Source organism: Camelina sativa, chromosome 16 (assembly GCF_030686135.1).
Source record: "Camelina sativa cultivar CO46 ecotype springtype chromosome 16, ASM3068613v1".
NCBI lineage: Eukaryota > Viridiplantae > Streptophyta > Magnoliopsida > Brassicales > Brassicaceae > Camelina > Camelina sativa.
Window position 1 is genome coordinate 1343942 of NC_141895.1, and position 14592 is coordinate 1358533.

A 14592-nucleotide genomic window follows, 5' to 3' on the forward strand; every position below is an offset into this window, starting at 1 on the left:
AATATAATATTGAAGAACGTTCTACTTTTCGCCCGTCGGTAATTAAAGAAAACTAAAATTATTAGATAATCACATGCAGTGCAACATGGCTAAGCCAAACAATCCCAATACTAGAAACAAAATCTCATCCCTTTTCGACCTTTTAAGGGTTATATACAAAACAGAAATAATGTTGTACACGTCGTACGTGAATAAATATATCAAGTAGTAAAACGACCTTCTAAGGCCTAAGGGTTGTATACAACTCCACCATAGCATAACATTACTTTTTATATAGATGTATAATATGTATGATAAGTTTAGAGAATTGAAAGCGAAGAATCTTTGAAAAAAATAGACGAACTGGATACAATACATGCATCAAATATTAGGACGACTGTTAGATTAATTATAAGAAAAAATGTTGTGGTGACATAATGTATTCTTGATATAATTGAGTGTTTTCGTATGATAACATAAGTTTTTTTAAAAAAAACGTATGATAACATAAGTTAGAAGAAAAAGTATATAGAGAAGCATCAACTGGACCTAAGTTGGCCAATTAACAAAAGCAAATTGCCTTAAATAACATCATTCATAATTTCATATATTAGATAATATTTTCGTAATGCAATTATTTACGAATAAAATAAAAGGTCGGCCTGTGGTCGGGACACTTTATCCACTTGGCTTACGTATCAACCAATCAGTACACAGTTTAGAACTTCCCACAGTTTAGGCTTACGTGGATCCAAGTCATCGGCTCGTGTTAACACGTCAACCAGTTTCTCGTCCCAGTCTCCAGATATTGTTGTGATTTTGATAATATCAAGTTATCAACAAACACAAGAAATATTGTTGATCTTCTGTAATAGTTCTAAGCTATACCAAAATAGAAAAAAAAAAAATTCCGTAACGTTGTTTTGTTCTTTCTGTAGATTTTTTTGAGTGAAGGGTTATCTAAATACATTGGTCTTACAACGACTAAAGGTAGATGAGACAGTAATCGATTGGAAGCCACATATTTTTAACAATATATTAACATATTATAATACTAATAATGGTACTTTGAAAATTGGTCCAAAATAGATAAGAAAGATTTTTCCTTATCATTTTTGGGATATTTGTTTGTTGAGTGAGTCTCTACATTTTCTCGTCATGAATTTTATGGTATTAGAAGTTTATACATGACAAAGAAAGCTACCAGCACGACGTTTTATCTGAAAGTGTGATAGTGAAATTCACTTTACGTTATCTATAATTAGCTTGTACTCTTGACTGAACATTTTACTTCCAATCATTAAGTTTTTTAAAAAAAAATTGTTAACTTAAACCGATGATGTTAGCATGTTTTAATTATATACTTAAATATGAAAGTCTGACACATAATTTTTGGTAATATAATCGTGTGCTATTGCCGCTTACTACGTACGATAAGTATACAACTTATCATGCTTTGTGAGGAACAAAATAATACTAACTTGAACCCAAAGATATAATATTATGATAATATTTTTAGAGAATGTAAAATACAACTATTCATTCTCCCAAGACTAGTATACTACTGCTTGACAGTAAAAAAAATCAATACCATGGTCAGAGGGGAGTATTTAAAATTTGTAATGTGGATATGGAAATTAAGAATACAGATTCTCGTTCAAGTCTTACTAATATATCCTTTTGATTTCCTAAAGGTTTGATACGAACTTCTGTTTTTTAAATTGAGTAAAGGAGTTATGCATGCTTCTATCTTTATACTGCATAACACATGTATAAGGATATCCATATATATATATATATATCCATATATATATATATATATATATATATTTTGTTTCGATTATTAACTTCTTCTTTTTTCGACACCGTACCACATTTTTTATATAGTTTTTCTTGTATATATGTTAGCAGACTGGCTAGATCAGTCTAAATTAAAATTCGATTCCGGCTACCCTTTTGGTTAGTATATATGGAAACATCATCCACTTAGCGAGCTTTCTTAGTTTGTTCGATCATTAATAAAAAGTAGGAAAATTGTAGAAAATTTAACTTTTGGACACATACAGTTTAGAAGATTTTTAACAATATATTTTGCATTCATCAGTTGATGTAATTACAAATCTCTTATTTTTTAACCAAAAAAACACACCACTTTTTTTTTTTGGTTGGAAAAAAACACACCACTTTTTATCAGCTAATTTCAGACCCAAAAAAGAAAGAAATTATGCATCTTTATCTGCTTACTTGTATCATACAAGAGTCAAAGTTGTTTGACTACCAAATTTATTTATGGGTCAATTGCACTTGCACCAACTTTGGATCAAAGTTCTTACACTTACACCCACTTTGGATGGAACGTGTACTTTTGGATGTGTTTTGCATATATGGCTTATTTTTTTGGACAATTTTAACCTTATATTTGATTTGGAGTAAAAACAAAAAATAGTAGAGGATAGTTTTTTTAATCGATTATTTCTCTTTCTCTCTCCCTCTCCTATTCTCTTTTACTCTTACTTTTCTTTTGTTGTCACTTTAATTAGTTATTATCAAAAAATTATCTATTTATTTTTCATACAATAAATTATGATTTTATATTTTCGACATTTGAAGATCCATATTACTATATTTTAGATGAACTACTCTACATTAGGATACAACGACAACATCAAATATATATGTTCATGGTCATGTGGATATCAGTAGAATTTGTGTGTTCTAAAGATTTAGGGATTAGGATACAACGCAAACATCAAATCCATCTGTTCATTGTCATGTGGATACCAATAGAATTTGTGGGTTCTAGAGATTTAAGGTTTAGGATACAACGACAACATCAAATCGATATGTTCATGGTTATGTGGATACCAATAGAATTTGCGGGTGCTAGAGATTTAGGGTTTAGGATACAACGACAACATCAAATCCATATGTTCATGGTCATATGGATACCAATAGAATTTGTGGGTACTAGTAACACATGACCATAAATGTGTGTATTAGTAACAAATCAAAGTTTCTTATCAAACCCATAACACATGACCATAAATGTGGTACTAGCAACACATCAAATCCATATATTTGTAGTCATGTGGATACCAACCGAATTTGCAAGTTATAGAGATTTAGGGTTTAGGATACAACGACAACATCAAATCCATATGTTCATGGTCATGTGGATACCAATAGAATTTGTGGGTAATAGTAACAAATTAAAGTTCCTTAAAACTTATCCAAATAAATAACTACTTATGAATTCAAGATTTTGTTAATCCATTATGCATATAATTTAAGCTTAAAGTATGTGGACAAATAGTCTATTTCATATTGAAAATTTAATTAAATAAATTCATTAATTTCTCAATTATTTAATTAATTTAGTTTGGACTTATAAATTGTTGATTTGACTATGAAGACCAATTCAATTGTATTTGATTTATATTAGTCTCATAATATATATATATATATTTTCATAAAATTCCCTTTATTTATATGAAATTTTTAGTCCAACAAAAAAAAACTCATGTAAACATCCAAAAAACAAATAAATGAAGTATTTTTAAGTTTTTTTTCAATTAATCTTTATTGATATTTAAACTTATGATAATTTAGTCTTTATGAAAAAAAAAACAACTTTTTCGCAACCTCCGACATTAAGGTTCACGCTCTAGCCATCTGAGCTATTCAAACTTTTTGATTTTACTTTCCAAATGATATATATAAACGATTCGGTTTCAGTTCGGATTTTAAAAACATTGAAAACTGATCCGAATCCAAAACGATCCGAAAAACAGTCGGATTCTAAATAGAATTTATATATCCCAATCCAAAATCCGAAAAAAACCAATCTGATCCGAATGTCCACGACTAATCTGAAGTATGAAGTTTGAGCTGATGAACCTGGTGGTGGTGAGATGGAGCAAAAGGAAAGGAAGTGTATCTATATATATATATATCTAAGTTGGTCTTATCTTGTTTAACTTTGAGATTTGTTCTAGGTGGTTTGGTGATAGATTTATTGGTTGTTGTTTTTTTTTCTTCTAATTCCCTAAATGAAGATATATTTTGGATATATATTTCTTTTTATATGTGCTTTTTAGAACTTACCTAGTGGTCTACCACGACACAATTTGTTTGTTTAAGAAAATATTAATATATAATTTCCATGATTTCATTTTCTTTTATAAAATGATTAGGTTTCATTAATTTTTAGTATAGATATTACAGTACTGTTATATGTATGAAGTTAAACAACCAAATCATTGACAGGAAATCTATTGTTTACGTGACGATTAAACAAATGACTTCTGTACAAGATTTCAATTTGAAAGCTCACAACGAAAACAAATTGATGCAGTGAATCCAGAAACCAAATTCGAGATAAGTTATAAAAAAAAAACAAACAATAAAGAGTAAAAAGAAGTCGCATCGCATGACAAGAGTAATAAAATGTTATCATTACAAATCTTGCTTAAACCCAATGTTGTTTACTTACTGTTGTTTCGCAACATCGTTCTCTTGAACCGTATTCACAGGTGTGGATGAGCCACTGCGTTTGCTAGTCTGACCTGTAATTGTTCTACCCATAAATCTCCCTGCTTTGCTCAACCCGCTACCCACAGCTCCAAAGCCACTACCAACCATACCAACACCCGACGTCACTCCAGTCCCAACCAACCCGACTCCTGCACCAATCCCAGTCCCAACCATTCCTACACCAGCACCGAGCCCACTTCCTACCATCCCAACTGCATCCATTGTGCTACCTATCACACCTGCTTCCTTCAGTCTCTTCTTTTCCTCCATGATCTTCTTCTCGTCTTCTAATGCCGCCATTTGCTCCTCTTTGTTGAACTCATGATAATGTACCTTCAATTCAAGCCATTTTAGGAACCAAGGAAAAGGAAATTTTTTTGCTGTTTATTCAAGGGAAGATCTATACCTTAAGAGTTATACTTCCTCGATCTTTCTTGTCTTTTACTTTCAAAGTATCAAGTGAAGACAACAGATTTAGCTCCAGTTCTTTTGTAACTCCGTTTTCCAAAGTGCTTAAGGGAAGTTTCACAAGTCCTAGACGCTCATCTTGACCTACATCTTTATCAAATACCTGCCAAAAGATTTAATAAAACGAAGAGGATAGTAAATGTTTGCAATGGTAAAATTAAACAACTATGAAGCAACAATGTTTCAGATTCCAGACCTCTACAGTGAGCGACTGGGTTTCTTTGTCCTCTGCAATCAATTCAAATGTTTGATCCCAAACAGGATTCAGATTGTTCTCGATTGCCTTTGTTTTATACTTGAATACAGGACGAATGTGGATGGTAGCATAAGGGTCAGATTTTCCAATCAATTCCTTATTCTTCAAGTTAGTTGCTTTCAGAACTGTTACTATAAGCTTTCCCTGTGGCTTAAGCTCCAAATCACTGGGAAAGAGAAAAGATAGAGAGAATCGTCAAACTATATAGTGCTTTCTCAATACGTATCATGATTCCCCAAGTAAATCCTATGGCTATATCAGAAGAGGAGAAATGAAAAAAAAAAAATTGGCAGTGGCAGGCAATATATTTGTGAGTGAAAACAGAATGAAAAACAAGCAGATCACATGAGAGTACCTTAAATCAACAGGAATACCACCAATGGGAACAACAATTCTATGAGGCCACTGGAGCATGTCTTTGACGATAGTATCAACAGTATCCTAACATAGAGAAAAGCAAAAAGCTGTGTATCAGACCAAATGGGAACAAACAAAACATCTGGAAGCTGCTTGAACTATACCAAGAGAGGAACTTACATCAATCATATCAGATAGTCCAGGAATTGCTGTTAAGCTTCCACCAACAGCCTTCAGAGTGTAATCAATTCTCGGTTTTGGCTGGTTGAGAACATTAAAAAAGATGATCATTTGTAAGACAGGAGAGATGATATAAGAAAAATGCATCTTATTCTGGATCTTTTCAGGAAAATGTGTACCTCAGCAAGTAGAGCAACAACAACAGCAGATATACAAGGAATCTCATCCGCAAGTTGAAAGATAACACGTGCAACTGTGAAAACTTGAAGATCCTTCAACTGTTTAGGCCAGAAACAAGTGTTTGTAGAGATAATCAATCTCTATTGGGCACAGACGACAACCCAAATGACAAATACTAAATTATATCTCTAGTAACCTGAATGGGTATAGAAGCAACAAGTGCTGTAACACCTAAAACAATATTTGGATCACCACCCCATCGAAGATCAACATCCATTGTGACTTGACCCTCTTTGAAACTTTGAACACGAATACCTGCAACGATGATTAATTAGGTGTGTGCTCACGCTTAATACAAAACTAACCTACGAAACAATTGCATGATGTTCTTCTAAGCATAAAGATTCAATAACATTTGCAAGGCAACTCATCCAAAATAAATAGTAGGAAAAATGCAAGGTTGAACAATGGAAGAGAAAAAATAAAGCTATCACAAAAACGATGTTGTCCACTGTAATTTACCTTCAATCTTTGGTGCTACATTACCCAACGTCAATTTGCTGAACTTCAGGGAAGTAATTCCTGGTGGTCTGTAATCTTCAAGCAAAGGTTCAACGGAATCTCTAATTACCATAGTTGCTGCCTGGAGATTAGTCAACAGAACAACGAAAATTACACTCTTTGATTGCCAAGCTGCACTGTGGCAAGTGTTTTCCATTCCAACAAATTGGACCTATCTTAAGTGTCAACAAACACTGGATAGGTGTACCAGTAAAAACGAATCAGTCGAGGAGTCCATTCTAGACAAGCTAAATCTCACACTTATTCAATAGTTACGAACTCCGGAGTACAACTTGACAGCATAATAAATCTCCTCTTTCTTAGGATATCTTCACTTCTTCAGTTACCATGAGTCAGGGTATATATACTAATGATTTAATAGCCAACATCCTAAGTTGTAACAAAAGAAGATTAGAATCTCACCTCTGCAATATATGGCCACATCTTACTCAGTAGTTTATTCAGCCATTTGACCTGAAAAAAATAAAGTACATAAGGTTTGCAGTTTGAGAATTTTGTTATGTTTGCTGAGAAACCGAGTGGTTAAACTCTACAAGACTTGTTCCACAACCAGAGACACATATATAATATGTACGCAAATTCAAGTATTGTTTATTTCAAGGATAATGGAACCAGAACTAGATTTTCTCTAGTCGGAGTATAGAGTAACCGAGGGCAATATAAACTACAGTTATATTCTAACAACTCGGTGATTCACAGAAATCATATCGACCAAGGGACCACCGAAAAATTATGGAAGATGAACATTGTTAGAATATAAATGTAGTTTATATTACCCTCGGTTACTCTGTGCTCCGACTAGATGAGATCATGAGAAGTACCTGTTCAAATGCTGGAAAAGAAATCCACTGTGGAAAATTATCACCACAAATTTTCTTCAAATCGTCTCTGCTAAGAGAGCCTAGAAGTTTCATATCAACTGCCTGCCAGAAAACAAAGACGGTAACTAGTCAATGATACAGTATTGGAAGCCAAGAAACTCCTCTACTCATGTCAGGCGTGGGAAGGATCAGGCTCCTCAAAGCAAAGCAAGTAAAGCAAGCCATGTCGTCCCTTCTCACACAAAAGCATGGTTAAACAGTGAGACCGGAAACAACCACCTTGTTATTAAGTAGAATCAACAGATGAACAGTAGACTTGGTACATTGATGTCAATAATTAGAAGCAGCAGATGGATTTTGCTAGAGCTAATTTTGATAAAATCTACACGTTTTAGCTAATCCCCAAGACCGAAACAACCAATCTATACGAATTTAAAAAACCCAGATTCAATCATCCCCGAGAGGATTCAATAATTTGTAGAACCAAATCACGGATTTCAATCAATTTGAGAAATAAGCAGATTGAATTCAATCGAAACCTTGGCGATTCGCTTGGAGGATCGATGCGTCATCATACGACTCCAGCCGGCCATTATAGCTACGCCGAAGATAATCCCGAACAGAATTCCCGAAATCAAACCCATTCTTCTCCTGCAACCAAAACCAAAATTACAAACTCAGACAACCGATTAGTAGTATACTCGAAGAAACCCTAGAAATTGAAACGGAAGCGCAATCGAAACCTTTTTCTATTTCCGCCACACACACAAAAAGGTCAGAGTAATCAATCGGCGAGAAGCGTCGGCAAAAGTTTATCTTCACGGGATTGGTCTCAAGTGGGAGAATCAGAACAAATTAAGAATGCATTCATGTATTTGCTTGGTAGGCCAGAGAGAGAGTGTGTGAGAGAGAGATAATGGCAAAGAGGAGGAGGAGACAAAGAGGAGGAGGAGATGCTTTACGACGCGAGGCGAGAGAAACGCTTCCCTTTCCGAATTAAGTTTTGTATTTAATTCAGCTCCCAAACAACGCACTGTGTTTTCATATTTTAGTCCCTCAATTTTCATATTTTATCAAATTTTCCCCTTTTGTTCTGATACTACTATTTTTTTCACAAGATCTCTACTTATGTGTTCTGTACTTCAAGAAGACAAGACAAAATTGAGTAATCTTTTTTTTAAAAAAATTGTATCAATCATGCAATCATAATATATCATATTTTCTCAACAATGTTACTTAAAATTTTGAATAAAAATATTGCTCATTATATAAATACAAATTTAGTCATCATTAATTGATATGTTAATTTGGTTTAAAGTATTTATATGTAATTCACATAATATAAGTAATTAAGTGTTGTTAACATAGTATATATTGTGAATTTTAATACTAATATATATATGTTCAATATATATTGACATAAAAGAAAAAAGCTTGTCCAATAGAATAGTGTACAATTAGAAGATTACAAAAACTTGTAGTCAAATGTGGAATGTGAGAAGAAATACATGGACCATAGTGATAAATTAAAGATTCTGCCTCGTTAACGAGGCAACGATAACGTTTTGATGATTCTGATGATCCACGTGACTTGGTAAAAAAAAAAAAGGAATAATCTCACAAGAGTTAAAAAGACGTGCTTTACCACAAAATCACATCTATCCTACACTCAGGCGACGTTGACTGTTGACCATCGATGAACTTGCTACATAATAATAGTCAATTAAAAAATAATGATACACCAGTTTGTGTGGTTATAATATTTTAACGTTGGATTCTCAGATTAAGTGTTAATTAATGTTTTACGTTTTACATAATCGTTGCAGCCATTGTCACATTTAAAATAATCTAGGGAAAAATTTTGAATCAACAGAAAAATATATAGAGAAATATAGTTGATGTGATCAATTTCATGTAATTTCAATAATTGCATCTGACAAAATTGGTTGAAACAAAAAAAAAAAAAAAAAAGAGAGAGAGAAGGAAATCAAGTCGACCTCGAAATGTAACATCATTATATAACTAGAAGACAATGGAATCGGTGAAGGGACACATAACGTGTCCTCTTGATCTAACGACACTTGCTTGATGATATCTCACCACCTTTTCACCGCTGGTTCATCAAACCTCAAATTTTCTTACAAAGATCGTCAAGTACTTAACATGCATAGATCATATATGATTTTCTTAAAGCAATTCCAATTAATAATTAAGAACTTTGATGGAGACCGTAACAATAGCCTTGTCACTGCTCCTCTGTTTCTTCATCTTCTTATTCTACGCCCAAAAAATCTGTTCCGGCGACAGTGGAGCCAAGAACCCGCCGGGTCCTCCAAGGCTACCTCTTCTTGGTTACATCCTTCAACTCGGTGGAAAGCCTCACCGTTCACTTTCTGACCTCTCGAAGGTTTACGGAAGCGTAATGAGTCTTAAGCTTGGTTGTTTGACCACAGTCGTCATATCTTCACCGGACGCAGCAAAAGAAGTGCTGAAAACACATGATCATGTATTGTCTTACCGAATCTCCAGTGACCCGGTTCGAGCCGCTGGTCATCACGAGCTTTCCATTGTCTGGCTTCCTCCGTTCGCTCGTTGGAGGTAAAAATAAATTCAAGTCCGTTTGGTTCCGTTTTGACTTTTGAATATATTTATACAAATTAATAAATGGAATAATTTAATTAATAAATACATAATAATTTTCTTTTAAATATTAAAATAATCTAGTGCATAAAGAATAATTTAGCATTCTGTGTATGTTTTTGACGTTAGGTTTCTACGAAAGATAACGAGGAATCAGTTATTCTCAACGCAGCGTTTAGAAGCAACCAGTGCCTTAAGGATGATGAAGGTGCAAGAACTTATGAGCTTCGTTAACAAATGCAGCAAGAGAAGAGAAGCTGTGAACATCTCTCGAGCGTCATTCATAACATCACTCAATATAATCTCCAACGCTCTGTTTTCCACAAACCTCGCAAACTTTGATAATGGCTCAAAGACATCTCACGATTTCCATAACGTGGTGATTCGGATGATGGAGATCGCTGGAAAACCCAACCTCGCTGATTTCTTCCCTTTTCTTGGGTTTCTTGACTTGCAAGGAGCTAGAAAAGAAGCGAGGCTACTGATGCACAGATTGTTTAAGGTTTTTCAAGGATTCATCGACGCAAAGAGAGGATCAAATGCTTGGAAAAAACAACAATGATATGTTAGATTCTCTTTTGGATATTTCTCAAGACGAGAAGTCAGAACTCGATGATAATGATATCAAACATCTGCTTCTCGTGAGTCTTTATCAAGACAGACCAAACTGCATGGCTTCTATATACTTGTTCTTAATTAAATTTAATGTGTGTGACATATAGGACTTGTTTCTGGCGGGAGTAGACACGAGTTCGAGTGCGGTGGAGTGGGCTATGGCGGAGTTACTTCAAAACCCTAAGATGATGGTGAAAGCCCAAGAAGAGATAAGACAAGTGATAGGGCTAAACAGCACCGTTCAAGAACTGGATATCGTTAAACTACCTTATTTACAAGCAGTTGTGAAAGAGAGTCTTCGTTTGCATCCGCCTGCTCCTTTTCTCATCCCTCGAAAATCCAAGTCTGATGATGTCCGAATTTTCGAGTTCCTCATTCCTAAGAATACTCAGGTATGTAACTCATTCCTAAGAAACTAAAACGAACCATATTCTAATATATAACGCCAAACTGATTGACAGAATGTATATATATACTTCTAAAGTCATGGTGGGTTTTTGTGTTGTGTACGTAATATATAACTAATGATTCCTTACTGTGCTTCGAGACAAGGTTCTCGTGAACGTGTGGGCGATAGGACGAGATCCGAGCGTGTGGGAGAATCCGACGCAGTTCGAACCAGAGAGGTTTTTGAGGAGAGGAATCGATGCGAAAGGCAAGGATTTTGAGGTGATTCCGTTTGGAGCTGGACGAAGGATTTGTCCAGGAATGCCACTCGCGTTTAGGATAATGCATCTAGTTCTTGCATCTCTTCTCTATGGCTTTGACTGGGAGAATCAAAACGGCGTAGTTCTTGAAAATGTGGATATGAGTGAGGCCTTCGGTGCTACCATGCACAAAGCCGAACCATTATGTGTCGTGCCCATCAACAATGGACCGAGTCTCCCATGACGAGATTTGAATATGCTCCAAAAAATTATGGCTAAATTTTCTTATGGTAATTTAGTTATTTCTCGACTTAACGAAGTCATTTTTAAAATTATGCAAATAAAATAGATTTTTTTTTAAATGGATACAGCAAAAACAGTATTTTATAAATTTTCCATTAATTAAATAAATAATATTATGCAGCATATATCTAAATAATTCATGAAAATAAAATTACTGTATCTGCGTTTTAAAAAATAGATGCGGCAAAAAAATACTTCTACATATTTCCATAAAGTTAAATATTGTCCTGCTTATTAAAAAACGTGTTTGACATCATTTTCGTTTTTGTATTCCTCAACGTGACTAGTTTGGTTTTATGTCCAGTTCGGTCTTAACTCTGTACCTTTGAAAGTTATGAAAGAAGTCTAATTTATGTATAATCTTAAAATTAGATAATGTCATATATGTATCATTCATAAATTATTTATAGACATATCACACATATTGTTGTTGACTATCAAAAAAATATCACATATTGTTACTGCTTTTAAAGCGTTTGACTTTTGAGTCTTCGGCAAAATGGGTTTTTCCCTTTTTGTCAACAAGTGTATTTAATTAAAGTGAAGCTGTTGCCATAACGATAGCAATACTAGTAGTAATGATAAATATAGAGTACCATTTCTATAAATAAGTAAAAATTTGTGGCTAGAAGAACACACTCGACCAAGTGATGATGAAGCACACCATAGCTATAGCTCTGCTTCTGATACTTAGCTTCCTTTTAACATATCTTCTCCTTGTTGCTGTTAAATCACGACGAAGGAGATCAGCCCACTGCTTCCGGGACCTCCGGGACCACCAGGATGGCCTATAATCGGAAATCTTCTCCAGATCATCGGAAAAGCTCCTCACCGTTCACTTGCTGATCTCTCGAGAGTTTATGGACCAGTAATGAGTCTTAGGCTTGGAAGTTTAACCACGGTGGTTTTCTTCACCAGATGCAGCAAGAGAGGTTCTCAAAACGCTTGACCATGTCTTCTCTGGAAGAACCTTTAGCGAGACGGTTCGAGCCATTGGCCACCACGAAGTCTCCATAGCATGGCTACCTTCGACGTCGTCTCATTGGAGGTAAATTATAATTTAATGTGATTAAATATTTAAATCTAAGTCTCACATGCATAACTATATAAATATAATGATTACCAAAAAAAAAAGTAGATAAATATAATGTATTTTTATGAATTTTAGTTTACATGGTTAGGATTGATTATATTAAACTGAGGTTTGATATGGTTTCCGCTTGGTTTAGTTTTGTTCAGCACATAGATAATAAATGTCTAAATGATAGCAATATATGGGTGTAAAAAAAAGTTTCAGTTGGGTTTAATTTGGTTCGATTTATTGGTGGACACCAAAATAAATAAATAATTATATGTTCCAATTAGGTTATGGAGGAAGGTATTGGGGACAAAACTTTTCTCACGGGAGCGTCACAAAGCCACGAAGTCCGTACGGTCCAAGAATGCAAAAGAACTTATAAAATTCATTATCGAAAGAGGCGAGCGAGGCTTCGCCGTCGACATTGCTCGTGCTTGCTTCGTCACATCGCTTAATGTAATCTCAAACGGTGTGTTTTCGACCGACTTAGGTAGTTACGCCTCGAGAGCCTCCCTTGAGTTTCAGGAATCGCTGTCTCGTTTGATGGACATCATGGGCAAACCGAACCTCGCAAACTATTTTCCGTCTCTTGAGTTTCTTGATCTGCAAGGTATCCGCAAAGGGATGAAGATGTGTTCGGAAAAGTTGTTTCGGGTCTTTCAAGGGCTAATCGATGCTCGAATCGCGGAAAGATCATTGCAGGCTAAACCTAGAGATGCATCGAGAATCGATCTGTTGGATTCGCTGATTGATCTTATTCACGAAGACGGGTCGGAAGTCGACGTAAACGATATCAAACACTTTCTATTGGTAAGTGATTCAAGATTTCAAGTCTTAAAATTATGGTTCGATTGATTTTTTTCTCTTTGCGTTTGTTTTACGTAAATATTCAACGATTGTTTTGGTTTCGGAAACAGGACATTTAGCATTTAACTATTATAATTCATTTTCCTCAATCGTCACCGCAAAATATCTATAAAAATCGTTTATTACAAATTAACTGTTTTAATTCATTTTCCTCAAAGTGAAATATTACTTTGATAAAAGTAAAAATAATTTCTTTTTTTCTAGGAAAGTGTAATGTTTTAACTTTTAATTATTAAATGAAACACAAGCTAGCTAAGTATAATATAATCTTTTTTTTTTTCTTTTGTTTTGAGGACTTGTTTATTGCGGGAACGGGAACAAACTCTACCACCGTGGAATGGGCATTGGCTGAGCTGCTTCGTAACCCCGAGGCTATGGCTAATGCTAAAGTCGAGATCAACTTTATTGTTGGCCCAAACCGTTACGTTCGTGACTCCAATCTCTTAGAATTTCCCTATCTACAAGCTGTTGTAACAGAGACTCTCCGTTTGCATCCACCGAGTCCATTTCTGATCCCACGCAAAGCTGAGTCAGACGACGCAGAGATATTAGGGTACCCCATTCCTGAAAATGCTCAGATCCTGGTCAACGCTTGGGCCATAGGACGAGACCCGACCGTGTGGGAAAATCCGGAACGGTTTGAGCCAGAGAGATTCTTGGGACGAGACACTGAGACGATAGGAAAAGATTTCGAGATGATACCGTTTGGAGGTGGACTAAGGATATGCCCTGGAATATCATTGGCTTTGAGGATTGTGCCTCTCATGCTTGCTTCACTTATCTATTCGTTTGAATGGCATCCTAAAAACGTCAAAAACGAGTTCGTTCCAGAGGATTTGAATATGGACGAGACTTTCGGATTTACCTTGCACAAGACCGAACCTATTTATTCTGACACCCTCGAGAGAGCGTACAACTATTTTTATTAGTCTTTTCGTAATATCTTCTCTACTAGTTATTGGTACAAATTATATAGCGAAGTGTCTCGGAAGTTTGAGAACTATACGAGACCGGACATTGAATTAATAAATAAATTATTTCGTTTGGACCGGTTTTTTTTTATCTAATTGATAATGGAATGCTTAT

General features: G+C 34.9%; 2 protein-coding genes and 1 pseudogene across 3 annotated transcripts; 2 read left to right on the forward strand and 1 right to left on the reverse strand.

The window, feature by feature from the left end:
- Positions 1-4238: 4238 nt before the first annotated feature.
- Positions 4239-8594, reverse strand: LOC104749237 (calcium-dependent lipid-binding protein). Its single transcript, XM_010470827.3, has 12 exons — positions 8100-8594; positions 7896-8007; positions 7357-7458; positions 6938-6988; positions 6476-6596; positions 6150-6268; positions 5953-6051; positions 5774-5854; positions 5592-5677; positions 5177-5402; positions 4919-5083; positions 4239-4845 (listed from the first exon to the last, which is right to left on the reverse strand). Exons 2-12 carry the CDS (start codon positions 7998-8000, stop codon positions 4468-4470), a joined length of 1533 nt encoding a protein of 510 aa, XP_010469129.2. The 5' UTR covers positions 8001-8007; positions 8100-8594; the 3' UTR covers positions 4239-4467.
- Positions 8595-9538: 944 nt separating this feature from the next.
- LOC104749238 (cytochrome P450 76C4-like) lies at positions 9539-11635 on the forward strand (annotated as a pseudogene). Its single transcript, XR_015584674.1, has 4 exons — positions 9539-9954; positions 10126-10637; positions 10719-11003; positions 11164-11635. The product of XR_015584674.1 is annotated as a cytochrome P450 76C4-like (transcript).
- Positions 11636-12214: 579 nt separating this feature from the next.
- LOC104753229 (cytochrome P450 76C2) lies at positions 12215-14560 on the forward strand. The gene is given in 5 exon segments (XM_087493374.1): positions 12215-12311; positions 12314-12467; positions 12469-12609; positions 12927-13449; positions 13800-14560. Coding segments are annotated over 5 exon segments (1551 nt in total). The 3' UTR covers positions 14436-14560.
- The last annotated feature ends 32 nt before the right edge of the window (positions 14561-14592 follow it).